General features: G+C 35.5%; 1 protein-coding gene across 19 annotated transcripts in view; it reads left to right on the top strand.

Moving 5' to 3' along the window:
• The window catches only part of UNC79 (unc-79 subunit of NALCN channel complex), a 96,537-nt gene that overhangs the window by 62,217 nt on the left and 12,611 nt on the right, over positions 1–21,709 (top strand). For 16 of the 19 annotated variants that reach the window (XR_014883736.1, XM_085225536.1, XM_085225547.1 and 13 more), the window contains 10 exons: positions 1,103–1,243; positions 3,857–3,895; positions 4,780–4,892; positions 4,979–5,064; positions 6,032–6,205; positions 7,724–7,792; positions 8,394–8,504; positions 13,748–13,852; positions 17,538–17,615; positions 19,754–19,843. Coding sequence is in view for 17 of the 19 variants with exons in the window: in XM_085225536.1 (XP_085081662.1) it covers positions 1,103–1,243; positions 3,857–3,895; positions 4,780–4,892; positions 4,979–5,064; positions 6,032–6,205; positions 7,724–7,792; positions 8,394–8,504; positions 13,748–13,852; positions 17,538–17,615; positions 19,754–19,843 (1,006 nt within the window). In the remaining 2 variants the exon portion in view is untranslated. Of the gene's footprint in view, positions 1–1,102; positions 1,244–3,856; positions 3,896–4,779; positions 4,893–4,978; positions 5,065–6,012; positions 6,206–7,723; positions 7,793–8,393; positions 8,505–11,530; positions 12,849–13,747; positions 13,853–17,537; positions 17,616–19,753; positions 19,844–21,709 lie in introns of those variants that run through there. The other 3 variants (XM_085225545.1, XR_014883737.1, XM_085225546.1) reach the window with 3 other exon arrangements.

The raw sequence follows: 21,709 nt of genomic DNA on the forward strand, positions 1-21,709 counted from the left end.
TGTCACAAAGTGAAGGATCCCCAAGGTTAGGATTATCTTTGACACATCCTTTTATCAATTCTCCAAAGCTCTAGCTCTAACAAAATCAAGCTCAGCTGGTCTACATGTTATAGGTAACGACCTATTAACATGTAGACCAGCTGAGCTTGATTTTTATGACTTTGTTGGCATATTTTCCTTTTGTTTAGTGACAAAGTCAAGAAAATTGCCTGTACAATTCCATTAGGTTGAAATATCACAATCTATTGGAATCATTAGCAACTGATTGATTAAATTAAGCAAACTGGGCTGAGATAAGCTAGTTTCCCACATTGGTTTGGTTTTTATGCTTGGTTGTGAAAGCCTGTCTCATCTCTCCTGAGTCTGACATCCTCTATATAATTAGACATTAGAGAGTTCTTTCAGAACTTCTTTGGTTGTTTTTTAGTATTTGAGGAGGAGGAAGTGACTCAGCAGCAAATTTGTCCTGGAAAAGGAGGTTTCTCCAAAGTCTAAGGTTCTGTGCCCCTGATTGGTTCTCTCATTTTCTTCTTTCATTTCCTTAAGAGTGATAAATGCTGTGTAGGCCAATCAGGTTATTGCTTCTAGTTGCATAATCTGTTACTCATAATTCATAACAGAAAGGACAATGTGAAATTGTTCTCTCTTTTTGAGATCATCTATGTATGTCATTGTGCCTATGCTGCTATATAGAAAAGTGCCAGGGACATGACCCTTTCCCCAAAACCAAGTGGCGTGAACTGGCTGATGTTAACATTGCTAGGGCTAGTCTTCAGTGTGATAGATTCCTCTTGGATAGTGCAAACTGAAGCAGTCCAATACAGAGTGAGGGAAACTTAGCATTACCAGTGTAAGACTCAAAACTTAGACATACACTGTGCTCTTCCTTCGTCAGTGCAGAAACAGCAAGTGCAGCTAGCAGAAACCTTTATTAATATTTGAAAGCCATGGACTTTGGTTAATTATAGAAAGATCAGAATAACATTTTTTACTAAATTAATTCTGAATAGAAAGTACTAAATTATAGTACTTTAAAAAGACATAAATATGGCTGAATGCATTGTTTTGAATTTCTCAATGTCTGTTTTACTGTTCCTTGCAGATGCCATGATTGTGGAGCAATTCTTGAAGAATATGATGAAGAAACACTAGGCCTGGCAATAGTTGTGCTCTCAACCTTCATTCACCTTAGTCCAGACTTGGCTGCTCCTCTACTGTTAGACATCATGCAGTCTGTTGGAAGGTAAATTCAGGCCTGTCCTCATTTCCATGTAATTGAAAGAATACCTGCAATTGAGTTTACATAAACTTCATTATATGAAGTTATATATAATATCTGGTTCTGCTTACTTGAAGAACTTTTCAGGTTCCTCAACCATATTTTGTTATTAAAACTAAAGATTTGCACGTCTTGGCTTCCTAACCAGATGCTCTATCAAGTTGTCTTTGATAATGTCTTAAATGTTTGGCATCTCTGCTGTTTATCTGTTGTGACTTTCACGAGATATGCACTGGATAACTGAAATGCACCATTGTATTGTAGTACTTGTCACTGCTGCTTCAGCTGCTTTCACAACTTGTTGCTTAAGATGTGGGAGAGATGCATTCTATGTGTTTCAGAAGGAACTTCTGAGCAACACTACACACGCAGAAATGGCACTGCTCTCCTCTCCATATTACTTTCAGTGTCAGAAGTTGCTTGACTGACTTGTGCAGGGACATGGCTCTTTACAGCCCTGCCTCCCCATCTCCCACTTCCAGTTAAACACAGCTACTATTCAAGCCCTCTATTTTCATTAATTCCAGTGCTGCAGTTTACTGCTGATAAACTCTAGTGGAGGCAAAATTTCTAATCTAGACAGATGCTTTCCATCTGCGTGATTCTTGTAAATACAGAACTAGCAGTCATTAAGAAGTCATAGAGAGTGAATCAATTGGAAGATAAATTATCAGGGATGTGGGCTGAGTGGTTTAACTTCTTCTGTGCTTTGAAGAAGGAATGCTGCATCTTTGGAGGAAGATGGTTTTTTAAAGCAGCAGATGGCATGCAGCATGGAGTATTTTTGGTAAATGTCCCATGTTGTTCCTACTAGCTGCCTTTTCTGGCAAATTCTAGGAGCAGTAAGTGGCTATCTAGAATGGAATTACATTGAACGTAAGTAATGAGGTAATAAGTGGAGATGGTGATGAGAGTTTGTTCAAATATTATTTAGAGTGCTAGTGATAAACACATACAGGCTGTTAATTTCAAAAAGCTTTAGTTGTTCCCAAGTATTTAATGTAGTTCATGTCTCACGATGTTTTTCCATTTGGAAATTAGAATTTAAATGTTTTGTTTATTATAAAACAAACAAACAAAAACAACACTCCTTCACAACATGCTTGCATTATAGCATTCAGATGGAGGGGAGAAACTTTGCATAGAAATTTGATTTCCTTCAGAAGAAAATTGTTATGCTTTTGTTTCTGAAAATTCATTAGATTTTTGGAAATAGCTGTGATGTCTATTGGCATGTGATTAGTTCCACCAAATTCTGCAGAAATCCGCATGCACTTTAAGGTAAGCTGATGCTTCAGTTATTCCAGGATCTAGGCTTGTATTGATTGAAGGTGGCCTCAGAGCTGTTTTCACTCAGAATTAATTTGTACGTCAGAAAATACATTTGATTTTAGCCTGGACTCCTCTTAACAACAGTGGACTCATGGACTCTATTGATTTTTTTCTGATTTATGCTGGGACAACTGAAGATAATATTATCTTCAATCCACTGCATTATCCAACCTGAGATTATTTCACAGCTGAAAGTATGCTGTGTGTCCAGCTTGTCATGCATCATTAATGGAAATCACCATCCATTCTGGCTCAGTCACTTGACTGAGCTGCTTTAGGATCCTTCTTTTGGTTTGTAGTGGAGACTGGAGAAGAAACCTTCTGAGCTGAGGCTGACAGAGGATTAAGCAAAAGCTAAATCTACCCTGAAAGGATCTTGAATCAAAGATAAATGTTAAAAGCCAGTTCATCTGCTGATGCAAACTGGTCTTTTTCTATGAACTTGCAATTCAGTTGTATCTTGTACCAGCTGGAATACTGACACATACCAGATGAAAGTAAAAATTGCGTGGTATTTTGTATCTAGGTGATGCTTCCAACTTTTAGTGACTTTTATTACTAAATGTGCATTGCTTTGATAGTATAAGCTCTGACTCTGTTTGTTTACATGTTCTGCATACTTAAGTGTGTGATTTGTTTTATGCTTGTATTAAGTATTTTCTCAAATGGATTCCCATTTTGGGCTTCCTAGTCCATATTTAGGTACTAAAAATGGATTATGTGATTTTTGAGAACCCCCTGACTTTTGCATCTGATTTTGTAAGAGCTCTGATATACTTACTGTTTCTGAAATTAAGCCACTTACTTAGGTGCCAAAAATCTGAAATGAGAAGCCTCAATTCAGGTTGCCAAGTGGAGAATTTTGGCTCAGTCTATGCTGCCGTGTTAATCAGAAACAATTCACTCCGTATGCAGCTTCTGGCAAAGTTTATTCTTTGCCACATCCTTTTAGATTAGTAATTGTTTTAGATATGCATATGACAGTAGTTTTCACTTCATTTTCATCATTCTGGAACAGGAAGGGAAGTAGAATTGTCTTCAAATCTGAGAAGTATTTGTGACAGAACTGGTTAGAGTTTGTACGTTGTTCCAGTATGATTTGTGTGAATTTCAGAGCGCTTCAGGAGAACTTTCTGGTAACATTTTAAACATTCTGTAGAACTATAGTCTACTGACTTTATTCAAAATGGAACACAAAAAAACATAAAAGCGTATGAGCTTCAATTGTTGTTATTTTTGTTGCAGGTTGGCATCAAGTACCAGTTTCTCTAATCAAGCAGAAAGGTATAGTAGCAAAAGATACCTTGTCCAGTAATGAATTTAAAGCATTGTCCTCCTTGACCATGAAAACAATTAAATGTAATTTTTTTTTTTTTTTTAAGTTTCTAAGTGAGAGTTTAATTTCATTCATATATTTTTTTTGCCTCTTGAGCATGGATAGGGACTCGTATTCATATGTAGTGAATACAAAAAAAAAAAATCAGATTCAGATTAATTAGATTCATTTAAAGATGCCTCCTGATTTCCAGAATTTCAGTGCAGATCGTTCTAGCTTGTTCAGTGTTTGCTCACTATTTGCCTTGATAAACTGTCTTCATGTATTCAATGAAGTGAGGTGAAATGAGTCATCCTCAACCATGAAGATCCCTTCCTAGTGATGTCTCATCACTTAAAAAAGATGCTGAATAGGATAAATTTGTTTTGAAAAGCTGCAAAAAGTGCTAAGAAGTGCAGTTCATGAGTAAATAGATAATACTTAAGTTGTTTTTTTAACAAAACCATTCAATTTGTGAGAGATTAGGAAATATTTAAACTCTTGAAGCAAATTAATAATTGTAATGTGCCCGTTTACCTATTTCTCTTGTGCTTTATGGTAAAACCAAGAATCTGTACCACTGAAATCCACAAGGTGAGAGCAGGATTGTATTTCAAATCCTGACAACTCACAAACAAAAACAGAATTCCATCTCTGCATAATTGACCTGAATTAATAAAGTAAAATTAATAATTTTTTTGAATCAGGAAAGTTCTGCTTATGTCTTTCTCATAACTGAACACTTTTATAATTAAGAATAGAATCTTATTTATTATCACTATGTTTTCAGGTTAGAGAAGTGTTTTATCTGCAAGGCAATTTCTATACATTCTTTTCCTTCCTTTCATTCCAGCATGATGATCCCTGGAAATGCTGCAGGTGTGGCCAAGCAGTTCCTCCGCTGTGTGTTCCATCAGCTCGCTCCCAATGGCATCTTCCCCCAGCTCTTTCAGAGCAATATTAAAGGTGATCGACAGTACCTGAATACAATTCTGACCCCTACAATTATCCCCATATGAACACCCAGTGAAAAAATGTCATTCCAATTTTAGATGGAAGTTTCTTACGGACCTTAGCCACATCTCTGATGGACTTCAGTGAGTTGAGTTCTATTGCTGCTCTAAGCCAACTGTTAGAGGTATGTTGGCTATCCCGCTATTAATGTTGCTAGCCTTATTAGGCATTATCAGACTTACTGAAGTCACCTCTCCTCATGCACTAGGAGTTCAAACTTATATCACTAAAAGTAATGTGGTGTTTTTTTTTTTTTTTTTTTTTTTTTGGTCACTGGAAGCAGGATCCTCACCTTTTTTCTTCTGGGTTTTATTCTGACTGATAACTTTTTTTCTTTTTTCTTCTTTTTTTTTTTTTTTTTTCCCACAGACCAGCTCCTTGATCTGTCTTATTCTTTAGCAGCTTAGACCATCTCTTTCCCTGCACTATTTCTGGTTTTCAGAAATATTTATCTTCCTATATAGGCTTTCTCATCTGTGTCTGATGGCACTTTCTTTAAATAATCCAAAGATCTATTGCTTGCTTTTCGCCAACTTCCTTCTGTGCTCTTGGCTTGTTTCTGTTGTAACTTTTAGCATGCCATGAGTACTAATCACTTCCATACTCCTGCTCTTCCAAGAACATAGAATCAAACAAAGATTTTGACAGAACTTTAAAATTATTTACATCTTTCCAGTCCTGTCCTTAGTACACAAGCCAAAAAATTGTGCATCACTTACTGAACATTAATGGCTTCTTTAAAATTAGCCAAAGGAAAATATGGACAAGCTACAGGTTAATATGAGTTGTGCTTTCTTTTTTTAGTGCCATGACAATATAGGCAGAATATGAGTTAGGACTTTGTGTATAAAATTTTCTCTCAAAGTTCAGCATCTTAAGCTTTTGATATTGAAACCTCTTGGTCAGTACTTTAGGAAATGAACTAGACTTAACTATCACAAACTCAGGTCAAATTCCTCAGAAAACATTTTATCATTAGTGCTATACAAGATGTAAGTAGTATTTAATAGGAAAAATTAACCTCTGAAATTCCAAATATTGTTTAAGCGTCCATGTTTCCATTTGTTTATAGTTGTCATTTTGTTTCCCAGGGTTTAAATAACAAAAAGAATTTACCAGCAGGGGGTGCGATGCTACGCTGTTTGGAAAATATTGCTACCTTTATGGAAGCCTTGCCAATGGATTCGCCCAGCAACCTTTGGACTACAATTAGTAATCAGTTTCAGACCTTCCTTACCAAACTCCCTTGTGTTTTGCCACTTAAGGTATGATACAGATGTTTGAAATGAGCTTTACTAGCATTGGTCAGGATGTACAGAAACAGTGGGAAAGTTGTGGATGAGAGCCAGAGTACAGGTGGTTGTGAATGTTTTCCAATGATGCAACTAATGTTTACAGAGGACTAAATTTATTGTACTCCCAATCTATCTCTTTAATAATATTTTTTTTTTCCATAGGAAGCAATAACAACTCTGACTAGAGAGTACTCCTTCACAATTTGTTAGATATTTTTTCTCCTCTACACTTTCCATACCCTGAATTTGTCAGATTAGATTACTGCATTAGAGAGAATCAGTGTTTTGGCATCTGTTTGGTTTTGACTTAAAACTAACTAAATCTCACAAGAAGACCAGCACCACCTAATTAATTTGCTAAAATTACACAATACTCAGACAGGCAGAGTAAAATGTGAGACTACTGGAACTATTCCCATAAGTAACTGGGCCCAGCCTGCTTGTTTGACCAAGTTATAGTTCTGGCTATATATGGATGGAAACTGAATGTATAAGAAAACTGAATCTAGAAGTTTTGGGCTCTTATTCCTGAGTGCTCAAAGCAGAGAGGCCTTATTTCCTACTGTGTACATTTCCTGATGTTTTTTCAGTTAACACAGTAAAAAAATTTCTGATTCTTTCCAGTAAACATGGAATTCTGATACTCTTATTCTGACTTCTTTTCTCACAGCATGAATGGGCCAAGCAATAATTTCTTCTGTGCAAAAGCATGTTGATCAGTGTGAGCTGAAGGATCCAGCATCTAACTTTGTGAATTACTTTTTAAACTGTGTCACTCTCAAGCTATGTGAAACATTAAATTCCTTGGTTCTGTCCAGTTAGGTGGAGTGTTTACTATGACTTCCCTTTATTCATGGGAAGTATAATTAGTGGTAGAAGTAAAACAATCACCTGTCCTCCAGGGTCATATATGACTCTTTGCTCTTCTAGATGTTTGCACCTGGGACAAGGTGAGACAAAGGACAGATCCTTGACATTCCATTCACTGTTGCAACCTGTGTGATTTACACGGAAGAAAAATCAATTACACCTTAGGGAACACATTTAATGGGGCCTCTGGAGCAGCTATTGCCAGAGCTTATTCTAATGCCATGGGGCGCAGCCTATCTTGATGTACAGGGAAATATCATAGTCCGGGACAATCACAGAAATGAGATAGATGGTGCAAATTCACTCCGTTTTTAAATCCATTTTCACTACAGTGGGAATGTATTTCAAGGAGATTTTTGTAATACCAAAGGTAAATGTAATTTTTCTAAATCCAGCGCTTCTGTCAAATTTTCTTGAGACTTGAGGTAATGTTACCATTGAGGGGATATGATTACATGTTCAGAAATAAGTAATAATTGAGGCAAAGTAACTAAAAATCAGTCATCAGAGATCATTTTTCAGACTTCACCTGTAGCTTATTAATAGCTGCCACCACTAAAAGTAAGAGATGTACACAGAAAGGTACTAACTTTTTTTTTCCCTTCAAAATGTCCACAGTGTTCTTTAGATTCTAGTTTAAGAATAATGATTTGCTTGCTGAAGATACCTACCACTAGTGCCACAAGGGTAAGTTTCAAGAACACTCTGTTGCCTCCTGTTCAACCAACCTGCATTATTCTGCAAATGTGTTTTTATCCACTAGCTAGGAAAACATAATACTTAAGCATAAATTTGTGCAACCTGATACATGGTGGAGAATGGTAAGAGCTTTGCAACCTAGGGTAGTACAAAGTGTGGGTGGGATTGTGTTCCTTTGTGGGTGTGAGGGTGTATCTTAAAGATTTGATATTCTCCACCAAAAAAAAAAAAAAAGTAATTAACTTCCTCAGAGGCCAATTCTGCAGTTCTCACTAGTACAGTTCCTCTGAGATCAGTAAGGTTTTCCTGCATAAACACTACAGAATCTCTGATGTCTCATAAACACTAGAGAATAAACTTTTAAAAATTCTTTTTCTTCTAATTTGTTGTACGAGCATGAAATTGTGGTAGATAGAATAGCCATTTGACTGAAGCAGTGTAGATCACAGCAAAATCATTTCTGAACTAACAATAATGATGGTGTTCCATTCAGATATATCTGAATTGGAATGCCTTTTGTTTTGCTGAGCCTTTGGAATGCCTTTTGTTGTTTGCTGAGTTCTGACTTCCCTAAATCATGTCATTGCAGAGTCTTCTGGAGCCTTTTTCAAAATTACTAAGTTTTGTCATTCAGAATGCTGTCTTCACTCTGGCCTACCTGGTGGAACTGTGTGGTTTGTGCTACCGAGCCTTCACTAAGGTAACAGTAAGATTATAACTTCCATTAGAGACCACTGAAAATAAGACAGAGTCCTACTACCATCAAGTAGGATATTTGTAAGTAAAGATGAAATCAGTGTCAAGTTTGAGACATGTCAATGGTTTTAATGTAGTTTGGTTAATCAAGTAGTGATGACGATGCAGCACCTATCAATAACACTGAATTTCACATTCCCAGTATAGATAGTTAAAGGGAATCTACTGAAAGCATTGCTCAGAAAAAAACTTTGATACAATTTCACAACTTTTGAAAATTTTTCCCTCTTAGAGGTGACATTTGGTATTCATGCATGACTGTCTGTATAATTGTATATATCCTAGTGCATGGATTTAGCCACATACTTTGCACAATAAAATCCTAAATATTCCCAGTAGTGCCACTTGAAAGCCAAGCTGTGAGGGGAGGCAACAGACTGATGATTACAGCGGAAGATTCCACAAATTAGAATCCTGTTTTATTCTGTATTAGGTATCTCACTTTGGTATGCATAGCTCTAAGCTGAGTAGAAAAGAAAACAAAACACCTGGAAAAAGTTTTTAAGATTCTGGTTGAAAGATACAGTATACAAATAACACTCAGTTACTTGTCAGGTTCATTTTTATTGCAATTGGTGAGAAGTTAACATCACTTAGTGCATGCAAGACTTAAAATCACTGAACATGCATTAAAAATGAAACAAAAGAAGCAATGACACTCTCACAGAAAAGATGCACCACAAGAAAATACAAAGACCTTTCACCAGATGCAATGGTTTGAAGATTAAGAGAATCTATTAGTATGTTTAACTGCAGAAAGCAAATATTACTTTTTTGTCTCATTTGAAAGAAAAGAGTTTATGAAAGAAAAAAAAATCATGAGTACAGAAGAGATTCTCCAATTACTGGAAGTAATTTGAGTTAGATCTATAGTTCAGGCTTTGGGCAAGGCAAAGTAAAATGAGAGAAATGTTAACTGAGAATTGGCTGAGATTTCACTGAAACAATAAAAAAACCCCACACATTTAAAATTGAAACAACTGCTGCATTTGATATCTGATAAGGCAATTTTATGTATACCTTCTAAAGCAAATGGTGAAATACAGGAAGTATTTCACTCCCCTCATACTGCCTCTGCAGTTTCAGTTATTTAATTAAAATTTTATTAGAACATGATATTAAACAACCTAGTGTTTTTCTTGTGTGCTTCCTGGTTCAATATTCTGTAACTGTATTGTGTCTTAATTGCATGCAGGAAGCTAAGATTATAGCACTTGGTAAAAGCTCCTTCTTGATTTAGTTTAATGCAACCTTGTGACCCATAAATGGAATCATTAGTGAATGTTCTCCTGCAATTTTTTTCCACAAAAAGCTTAATTTAGTGGAACTTCATAATACATTATCCAAGTTATTGCTGAAAGTGTGCTATGGTTTTACATTGGAAAAAATAAATTAATGAATACTTTTAGAGAAAAAAAAACAGCTAGTTGCACTCTCTGTGTTTCCCTGCAGTGGACATTCTGTAACCAAATAGCGCTATTTGTGATAGAATACAATGTAGAAGCAAATTGCAGAAGGAAAATAATTTGAGAGCATTACAACTGTTCGGAATTAATTGTTAGTTTTTACTGGCTCAAACAAAACTCACAGAACTTTCAGCTGTAGTATGAAGGAATTTCATCTCTTCCAGCAGCAAACCACTTTAATGTGTACTTCAAAGAGAGGAATGCTGCCTGACCACTCCAAATCTTTTTTGTTTTTTAATCATCAACAATTTCCTAATATCTCGTGGCAGAAATATCTCTGTATCTTTGAGTCTGAAGACTCACATCAGTCTGATATATGTCCTTGTCTGAGATTCTGTTCCAGCTCAGCAATTCGTTTTTTTTTTTTCAATGCCTTTGGAACTCTCAGTTGAGGGTAGCATCTCTTTTTTAGATTGTTATCATGTTACCTTCAGTTTTCCTCTCAAGTCTCTTAGGGATACTTTTTGGCTTTCTTATCTCCTACAGCTACTGACACTTCATTCTAAGCTTAGTATTTTACTATCATACTGTTGTTAGTAATATACTGTTTAATAAATGGAGTATTCCACTGGACTGTACACAGTAAGGTTTTACTATTGAAATTTTGGAAGAACTGAGGGTATATCCTCAGTATTTTTAATTACTGCAGTAGCAACGGAGGCAAATACAAAGACTTTCTGCTTTCTCCTAGATTATTTGGAGAGATAGCATGTTACTCTATTAAACCATATAAAAAACCTCTTCTGTTTACTAAGTTTGGACCCTGAGGTACTGTTTGAAACAAGTTCTGATAGTTTCACATTCTATATATTTGCCTTAGCAAAGTCATAGTTTAAAGTTCGCAAGGCATTTGTTTGATAGGGATGCACAGGCATTCGAGAGGGTAGCTTTGGCTGAACAGAAACTAAAAGGGTTGCATCCTTGATTCTTTCGTACCATGTTTACACGTCTGCTCTGGGCTTTATTCTCATGGAACTAATATGACTTTGCACAGCTGTGGCAAAATATGAAGTTCTTATACATATTTATCAGCAGTATAATGGCAGAATGATAGGATTAAGAAGACTTCAGAGGGAAGTGAGCTCTGGGCCATTGACTTCAATGTCATCACTCCTGATTAACAGCAGGAAGTAAGAGGTCAGATGTCTAAAACCATTTTGCTCGATTTTCCTTCATCTGTCTGTGCTTTAAAACATTAAGAGTTTTGACAGGTAGGAGTAGTTTGAGAAAGAGTTATCTCACTGTTTTATCATCCTTAAGGCCAAGGAAAGCTGGGATTCATGAAGCCTCTCTTTCTTTTCCAGTATTCTGACAAAGCATTTTATGATGGCCCAATTACATTCTGTGTAGCTTAGGTGTTAGTTTCTAACATGGCTGAATGCTTTTGACAAGAATTCTACCTCTCTTCCAGTATGTGCAGGCTACTGTGTTGAACTGCTGATAGAAAATTCTGTCCAGTGTGTTGGGGCACGTAATTATTAACTGCATTGTGTATTTTTCTCAGGACTATGAAAGCAGATGACAGTAGGAAGAGTCACTGTTTGAGGAATAGACATTCCAGCAGGTCATCAGTGTCCTCTTTTGCCTTGAGTATTATGTACCGTTCTTGTTCCCCATGCTCAATAAGGATATAATAGAACTGGATAAAGTTCAGATAAAAGTAACAAGAATGATGAAGTTGTGGAGTGAGCTCCATATGAAGAGCAACTGAGTCAGTCTCTTCAATCTGACAAAGCAACAACTGATGGGAATGTGACAGAGGTTTGTAAAGTCACAAGTGAACCAGACAGAAGTGGATAATCTCATGCTATCCCTGAACAAGGACGTATTAAGTAGGAACTAATGTCAAAGCAAGTAAAATGAAGTGGTTCTTCAAACGACTCCTTCCCAAATAATGCTGGTTCTGAAAATTGACATGGGCACAAGTGGTTGGCTGACATGCACATGGAAGAGAAATCTGACAGTTACAAATCATACAGAATCCACGTTGACCTCAGGTGTCCCCTGAGCAGAAAATAATCGGTGACTATGAGAGCGATAGTGGGAATTATACATGCTTGCCCTGCTTTTATTCTTCTCTTGGCATCTGGTTATGGCATTGGTGGAGATAAGTTACTGAGGACATTATAGGATCAGAGCACCATTCATGCATGTAGGATGTGTGACTGAGTATTTGTCTCCTCAAGACATTGTTTCATAATACAGCTGAGCTGATACAGTGTTTGCTTTTTTTTTTTTTTTAAAGTTCAGCCGCATAGACTGCTGCAGTATGGGACTCATTCCATCAGCTAAATGCACTATCTGAAAATGTGTTATCAGATCATGTGCTCCATGTAATTGAAAAATCAAAATTCTGCTTGGATAGGCCAAAACAGGAATTTAAGTCAGGTCTTTCATTCACAGACTCCATGTCAGACGTACCATTCTGCTGTTTTAGTGCCTTTTTCCAACTCAAAGGCTGATATTTAAAATCTGTTTTCATTAAAAGACATGTCGATGCTGTGGGAGGCACTTGCTTGGCTTTGTATTACCCAAATACAGTGTGGTGACATCATCTTTCTGAGGAACAATGGTGACTGGCTTCTCGGTCTGTGGTAATCAAAGCTCAGTCTTCCAGCTATTCATATCCTCCATCTCCTTTCATTTTAGTTGCATTTGCTACTGCGTGCAGCTGGAAATAAGCTGCAAACTGACTTCACATATTGTACCTTACAGTCCTTCTTTGGGGAAGAAAAGAGCATTATTCCATTTTGCAGATGTCACAGAGGAACTGAGACCCTTACTAAATGAAAAGTTAGAAGTTTAACTTACTCAAGTGAGCAGGCAAGTGCTTGAGATTTACAAGACAAGAGATAATAAACTTTAAATCATAAACACATTTTGGAACACATTTTTCTTATTAGAAAACATTTTTTCTTCTCTAATGTTCACTTGAAAGAGAGCTCAATGTAAGTCTCTCTGCTGATCAAAGTTCTTGAGTTGTGGAGGTCACTAACAGGCTATGGATTTGTTTCACATTTTTTATCTTATCTTATGAAGTAAGAGAATGTCAAAGTAAGATACGTAACCAGCTCCTCTTATCTCTTGAACCGCCTTGCTGTTTCAGCTCTACAGCTCTATTCTTAGGCTTCTGTGTTCTAATTTGCATTGGCTGATTTTTCACCATGTGTTTTAAAATATTTCTGTTGTAGCAGCTGTAGCCAAAATGGTTTTTATTGTGTAAGTGGAAAAGTACTGCTAGTCTAATGAATGAAAATCATTGTTAAAACTTCTTACTGCGCACAACCTTATTTTAAGGGGAAATGACAACAAAAGTATATATGGTAAAATCTAGACCACTTTTAGCAAGTTTAGTGAGAGAACAGTGCTAAAGACTATTGCCAGGGTTGTTTTCCTCTGTCAGTCCTTACTACTGTCCTTTTCCTGTCTATACGGAAGTAAGCAGTGACATCTACCCTGCTTGCCTGTGCTATATGACTGTCTTATAAAATCTGTCATGTATGAAATATTAAAATATTGTATAGCAAAAATCTTTCTCAATGATGTCTGTTCTATGTGTTCTTTAGAATTTCAAAAATGTGGAAGTTTGTAAGATAGTAACAAAAAGCACACTTTTATAACTTTTATATTTTTGTATTTAAATGAAAAGTTACTGCTGTAGTTTACTAGTGGGTGCCAGTGAATTTCAAAACATTCATAATACTATATTCTTCTTTTGCAGGAAAGGGACAAATTCTACTTGACACGCAGTGTCATATTGGAGTTATTGCAGGCACTGAAGTTAAAATCACCATTACCAGACATGAATCTATTGCTGTTGGTCCAGGTACAGATCTACCTCATGTTATTCTCATCTGGATTGTCTCTCAGCCCAAATTCAACAAAAAGAATTTACAAGTTTAGCATGGTTACTGAGAATACCGGCAATGTCAGGCTCTGACAGTTTGCTTTTTTAATTTTTAATCTCAGACTTCTATGTTGAGTCCCAACTAAGGCCAATTCCAATAACTTAACCACTAACTGCTTTCTGTCTTAGTGGTGCAGAGATTCAGCTTGATAGCATGTGCATTAGTGTTTGTTGACTTGACTGACTTCTCCTAGATTACAGAAAAAGTCAATCTTTTTTGCACTGCTCCATTCTGTAGCTTTGTCCTGTGGCTATCTATCCTGGAGGATGACAAAGTACCTTAATTTCTGTAGTCTAATCAATACAGAATTTGCCATTTAGGATTGCAAGTGTACCCTTTTAGTCTTGGCAGTACAATTTAGCTGATAAACACTTGGCCTTCATGTTGAGCCAAGCACCTGATAAAGTCATCAAAGAAAACTCTCTGCTATATGGAGAAAGTAGAGAAACTGATAATTGCCAGTACTTTCTTTCTAGAATTGTTCCTATATGAGATGTATGCTTTAGGATGCATTCACACCTTCCACAAGAGCAGCCAGTGTGATTGTAACGGTCTTGTATAGCCTTTTAGAGGCTAATGAAGTAAGTCATATTTACTGATATCCAAAGCTGCTTTTGTCCTGTCAGTCATAAAGATCATGGGCTGTATTCAGGCCCACTAAGTGCAAATTGGCAACCCTCAGTAGTATGTGTCTAGTGTCAAATTGAATTTAAATACCATAGCCACTTAGTATATCCTAGGAGCTGTAGTAATTTAAAAAAGGTGATAGTAAAAACAAACATGTATCTATGTGAATTTTCTTTGATATTATTAATAGAATGGCAGGCTCAGTGTACAACTTTACCACAGAAAGCCCATGCAATATTCATTTAAATTGAATGGCTTTAAAACTGTACCAAAGGTAATACAGCACCAAATGAAAATGATTTCCATTTTCGATAGTCCCTTCTCCATTAACTTGTTAGCCTCCATACAAGGTTCTATACAGACAGTGCATACAGAATACTGAAATTCAATTAAAGTGTTCAAAATAAAGAAGCTAAAAGTGTTTTATTTTAATGATAGATCAGCTGTGGGCTGACAAAGGAGTTTCTGGGAATGTATGTTTGACACCCACATTTATTCCAGATTATATGGTGCCTTCAGTGTAACTGTTGACATCTGTGCAAAAATGAGCACAACTGTATCCCACTTTACAAAGAATGAGAATTTTAACCAGCTAATCCCAATTCCAGATAGATATCCCAGATGTTAAGGGTCAAAAAAGACTGTCTCTTCAATTTGTCCTAGCAAATTAAAGCCATCATCTATATGCTGCAGTTCCATGGGTTTCCATAGGAACTGCTTCTTCACCCAGTGTTTTGTTTCCCAGTACCTTTCTCCTACTCACATTTCATCAGCATATATCTTCAGGATTTCCAATGATTTTAAATTATATTAGTCTCATTAGGATTTGCTTGTTCAGTCATCCTCTAAAGATCAGTATGCTTGACCTGTTTTGCTTAGGTTACTCATATTTCTGTGCAGATCTTCAGCTACTGTAAATCTAGTGATTCCAATTTATGTCTTTGTGAAGATCTGGTCTGCTAATTACTGACTGTAGCAATTTAAAGTCACATACATAATACGTTATTAGGAATATATATTTTTACAGCTCTGATTATAAGCATAGTATAATGTAGATAATTATGTTATATAGTTAATTCACTTCATTCAGAAGACATTCCATCTTAAACATTACGCTCCATCTGTATCTTATCAGACACTCTTAAGAAGAGATGTGGTAATTATTTGCCCATTCCTCATCTTTTTGCAGCAGAGACAACATAAATCACAGTGAATTGGACAGGAAATGAAAGAAATTTTCACTTTGCATCTGTTTTCCCCATCTTGTATTGACTGCATTGTGAATTTAGGAAAGAACCTTGCACCTGGCAGTCAGATGCTGAGAAATATAAACTAAACAAGGCCTAATTGCTCATTAAAAATTAAAAAATGTCAGCAGTTTTTCACAAATAAATTAATATTTTGTTTAATCCAAACTCCTCTGTGCAGTAGATGCAGGAAGCTTAAAAGAGTCCAGTAGAGGTAGCTTTGCTGCTCTGCAACAGTTTTCTCTTTCAGATACAGGGAACATTAGGAGAAAATCTGTCACCTGTTCACTTAAGTTCACTGATGGGTCTTTCTGTTAAAACAGGAACTGAGTGTCCTGGTTGCTGCTTAAGCTAAGACAAAGTCTGGATATGGGTTTATAGCCCATAAACCTAAGGCTTTCTTTTCCTTTTTGTATAATGATTAGAGCTCTGACAAGAAGAGCATTAGGCCACTTAACAACTGAAATATGAGTTGTGTTTTTATTTTTTCTGTGTGATTTATTCTAGTGTAAAACAATTTCTAAGTAAAAGAAGAGTCAAGTGGATTCTGGCCTATGTCTGGTGATATCTAATTATTAATCTAAACTCAAATATATCTTTCTATTATTTATCCCAAAGTAGAGATTGTTGGTCAAGTCAAAGGTCTGACATCTTTCCAAGCCTTTGGTAGGCAGTCCGAATTAAGATTAAATCTCTGAAAGGTACAGCCCGTGGAACTGCAAGAATAAATGTTTTGGAAATATTTTCATGGATAGCTTCAGCCTCTGAAAGCACTGCTAACACATAGGCATTAGATGGTTGTGAAGAATATTGTATAGTCAATATCTGTCTCACTTTGTAAAACTACTACTGTATTCATTGTCAAGAAAGAAAATTAAGACTTACAACTTAGCTTGCTTGTTCTTCTTTTTTGTCTGCTCTTTGTTAGAAAGCTTCCTTGCATCATGATAGACAGAAATTACTCAAGTGCAAATAGAGTTTAGTACAAGTTTTAAGCAAGAGCAAATCATCTGTACGTTGCCAAATGCATTACTGAAGCATAAAGATTAAATAATGATATTAGTGGATCTAATGTATGAGTGATGTGGACAGCAGAGATTTTGGGGCAAGGGATTTGAAATTAAAACAAAACAAACAAACAAACAAAAAAGACAAAGAAAGGAAAGGAAATAAAAGCATAATTCAGCCAAGTAGAGATAGACTAGTATAACAATGATGCTGATCTTGTACTTTTATTTTTTTTGCCTTTATTATGCAAAGGTTATCTTATATTGCACCAGTGTGTTCTCAATTTGAAAACTGTTCATATGATTCATCATTGTAGAATTTCAGTAAAAACACTGTAGAGTCATACTAAAGAACATGGTATTCTGCCTTATTTTTCTCTATCTTGTTTTAATCCGGGATGAAAGAGGAATATTTGACATATCCAGGGAATGACAAAGATATCTATTTATGATTATAAAGAGGGATTTGGTTTTATATAATATTCTTTAAATTGATTCTGTCCAGCATATATGTGTTAATGAAACACATTTAAGTCAGAATTTTTCTTTAAAAGTACTCATTTATAATGGCAAACAAACAAAATTGGTAATAAAGGAAGAGAACTTTCTAGGCAAATTATTAAGATCTGAAATGATCTTAATAAAGCCATGGACAACTTATTAGTGTCTTCAGGTTCCTGTGTAAATTATTCAAAAATAATTCATCTTTAATTTCTTCTTAGTTTGTTTGTGCAGACGCTGGAACTAAACTAGCTGAATCAACAATCTTGCATAAACAGATGATTGCCTCACTGCCTGGAGTAAGTACTGAATCAAAAATCCATCTTTGAGTTTTGGTTTTTAAAATTATGTCTTATCATCTCATTATGGTTCATTTGAATGTTCTTTCTTTTTCATTTCTTCTGTGGTTGGCAAGGTGTGTTGCATTCAGTAGCTGATAGGCTTCTTCCTTTTTATTAATGTTGAAAAGTTTTGGACTTGATGCTGCTTCTCTTACTCTTGCTAATGATCTTTAGTCACATGTCTGACTATAGTTGGAGCCTGTGCTAAAGTAGCTCTTTAATAATGCCTTTCCTTTCCTCCCAACAGAATGTTTTAATTTACATGTGGTTTAAATAAGTAGATGACATTGCTGTAAAAAGGTATGATGGGAAAATGATCATTTCAGAAAAAAATTAAAGGAACCAAGTAGCTCACTGCTTGAATGAAACAGGAACTCAGAGGGAAGATTTTTGTAATGGAATGTTATTATTCAGAGGTCTGAGTATATCTTTTATAATTCTGTTATTCAACGCTCCACATAAACTGGATGGAGGATATGCTGACAAGGCTGTCAGTGACCATTTTTTACTGTTTGTTACTCTGTCAAGGGAACTGGCAGGCATAGCATTTGAAAAAACAGAAAGTAGTATAATTCAACACCAAGTAGATTGATATTAACCTAGGAAAATGGGAATCATCTGGATGATTTGTTTAAAAATAGAATGCTAACTGTTTTTCAAATTTCAGACACTAAAACTCAATTGTGGCTTAATAAATTTGTGGTCAAAACTAAATCTGATTCATTTGTGCACTCAGCTTCTGTTTCAAAGCAGAGGTGATTAAATAAAGGTCAAAGAAGAATATCTCCCCCCTCTATAAACATTTTGCAATATTTTGTGCTGAGCCTATGTTTTGGGGTTCGACAGGGTTTTTGTTTTGTTTTGTTTTTCTACTGTAAGAAGAAAGATACCAAATTTAATAATTTCATCCTATATCCTCTAAAGTCATTTGGACCCTAAAATTGAGGCAAATATGAAGACTTGATTTTGAGAAATGTTGGACATTTCTAGTTCCCCTTGAATTCAGCCAGAATCATCTTCACCTCTGATTATTAAAATATAAACATTATATGATACCTTGTGGGTCAGCCATATCATCTTCTGAAAGCTTTTCTCCAGAGTTCTCTGGTTTGGAAACCTTTATTTAATCTGACAGCTTTGTTACACTGAGTACTGTGCACATCTTGGGCATGTCTTATACTAGCCAAAGGCCAAACTGGCATTTTTCATTGTTCTGGGAAAGGGGCTATGAAAATTTGTGCTGGGGAATGCAAGTGCCACGTTGAATCCTTTTGTTTTCCCTTTGGGATTTTTCTTGCTCTGGCATGGATTACTTCTCAGTGTTTACATATTTATGCTCAAGTTCATATAGTTCATGAGAATTGGATTTATTCCTTCTCTCCCTTGCATCCTACTTTCAAAATTATGACTAGCTTGAGTGCTGTATGAATTTACTACAGGAATACCCCAGAAACATTTGTTAGTTAAAAAAACCAACCAACCAACCTACCAACAAACAAAAAACCCAACCCAACCAACAACAAAAAACCTAACAAATTTTAGTGATGTTCATTTCAGTGATGCTTCAGAAAATACAGTAGGCCAATCATTTACCCTGTTTTTCCATCATGATTCATGTGGACATATGCAAGAGCAGCTTTATCTGTGACTGAGTTTTGTTTTCTGCAATTACAACTGTTCGGGTTTACTTGCAGAGATGCTCAGCTGCTTGAAGAACTGAGTTGTTAAACTCTCATCAAACTTTTAAGACTTTGATTTTGGACCACTGTAAATTTCAGGGGCTGCATGACAAAGATATTATTGAAAGTTTCATTAGTTAATCTTTCATTGCTGTCACAGATAAAGAGCATTTTATGATGCGTGAAGATGCTACACTAACTGGTCTATCTTTTGATACTATCATCAGATAAGAGAACAAATTACAATGAGAAGAAAAGCATCAAAGAATGTCTATTTCTAATTAAAGTAATTCAATTGAAAAGTAAAGAATTTGAAACAGACAAAAACAAACCTGTGTTGTGGTGCACAAGAAACAAAAACAAAAACACTAATTTATTTGAAAGCTGGTGCTTAAACATGTTTCTTTTATGTTCTAGTGTGGAACAGCAGCAATGGAGTGCATGAGGCAGTATGTTGGGGAAGTGCTGGATTTCATTGCAGATATGCATACCTTAACCAAACTGAAGGTTGGTTATGGGCATACATAAAGTGTATATGGAATTTTTGTTGTTTTAAATATGCTTTCCATAGTTAGCCCGCCTGGAAGGAACCACTGTAAGCCTTTGAGAAGACTGACTTGGTTTTTCTTTCTTTCGTTTTTTTGTTCTTTGTTTTTGTTTTTGTTTGTTTATCTCACATACTCACTTGCTCACTGTCCCCTTGTCCTCTCCACTATACTCTGTGCTCTGGAGGGGACAATTTTTTTGCAGAATAATACCACAGAAGAGGAAGAATTCCTGTGAAATTGAAAATCCCATCTCTTGAAACCCTCAGTAACCTTGTTTTACTGGACAAAGTACCTTTTTTTTTATTTTTTTTTGTATGTTTTTACCCCATTGGCCTTATGCCTTGAATCCCATTGTGATTTAAAAGAAGATCTTCAGTAGGAGAGGCAGGCTTTTGTACAGTAGCTGGAGTAGAGATTTACTTCAAAGTACAACATAATTAATCATTTTAAGCTGAATTGAATTGCCTTCCCGCTGTATCCTTTAAAATTATTCACCCATTTCTCCTCCAGTTCAGAACTACTTTCAAAAGAGATTGGCAAATAAATCATAAATGAGAAAGAGATACATCTGATTTGTCACTTCCATAGAAACAGAATGGAAAAAAATCATGTGAAAATACTTGCAGATTATCCTCTCTTCTGTGTAAAAAGTTTCTGTGCGAAGATTTTTTCCACTTGTGCTTTTTTTTTTTTGGTGCCCCTTTTCCCTTGAATTGCAGTCTGCTTTTTAGATATGCTTTTGCAAAGCTTGAGTCTGAGTTGATAATTTCTTATGTTTGGTAGGGCTATTTATTTAGTACATTTGTACACCTAGATAAAGCTAGGGCATGAACTAAAACTTTACCCAGTTTGTCACTTTTATATTTTTGAATTAGACAAGAAGATCTCCAAATGTGTACTCCGTGGCATTTTAAAATGAAATTGGAACCAATTTGTCAAAATTGCATGTTGTATTTGTTTGAGTCCATGTTGTCTGAGTCCATGTAATACAGGGCTCTACCAAAAACATAACAGAGACAAAAAATGCTAGTAATTTTATTTATTTTGATGATTAAACTTTGGCTATCTTTGCAAAATTAAAAGATGGTTCTTATTAAATAAGATGAATTTGAGAAGTCAGATTTTTCAATTTCAAATTCTAGTAGAATCATAAGGTAAACTTATTATGTGCTTCCAGCATTGTTGGGAAAATATTGCATGTGTTTCTAAGTTTAGAAATAGTCAGAATTTTAAACAAATTCACAACATCTTGATTTACTTTCTTTTAAGCTGATTTTTTTTGAAATTTCAAATGTTGAGTGACGTTTTTCAGAAGAAAAAGATAAAAATTGAGAAAAGATTATTAAATACTATCCTATAAATTTCAGTGAATAAATAGTTCCAGTTATCGATTAATTTCCAGTGTCTTATTTTGGGTGCCTGAGAATAGTTTCGTTTTTTGTGAAAGAAGTTAATTATTTTCAGTCCTATATATTTGCAACTGTTGCTTTATAAACAAGATATAAATGTTAATTCTTAAGATAACCACATTCCAGTTTATTTTTTCTGCTCAGGTTATTATCTTTCTTTTCCACTGGGATAACATTTTCATTGCTAAAGCTCAGGCTTTATTTAGAAAATGCCACTATTTTTGAAGAATAAAATTGCCTGCATACCTTTCTATCCTTTCCTGTCTGTAGCAAAGTCACTAGATATACATGCTGATAGTTGTTTTTTTGTTTTTTGTTTTTTTTTTCCTCTCAAAGAAACTTCAAGTGATTTTGAGAGTATAAGTTGCTGGGGGTCAGATCCTTTTATAGAATATTATTGATCACTGATTTTGATT

Source organism: Meleagris gallopavo, chromosome 5 (assembly GCF_905368555.1).
Source record: "Meleagris gallopavo chromosome 5, MGAL_WU_HG_1.1, whole genome shotgun sequence".
NCBI classification, from domain to species: Eukaryota; Metazoa; Chordata; class Aves; order Galliformes; family Phasianidae; genus Meleagris; species Meleagris gallopavo.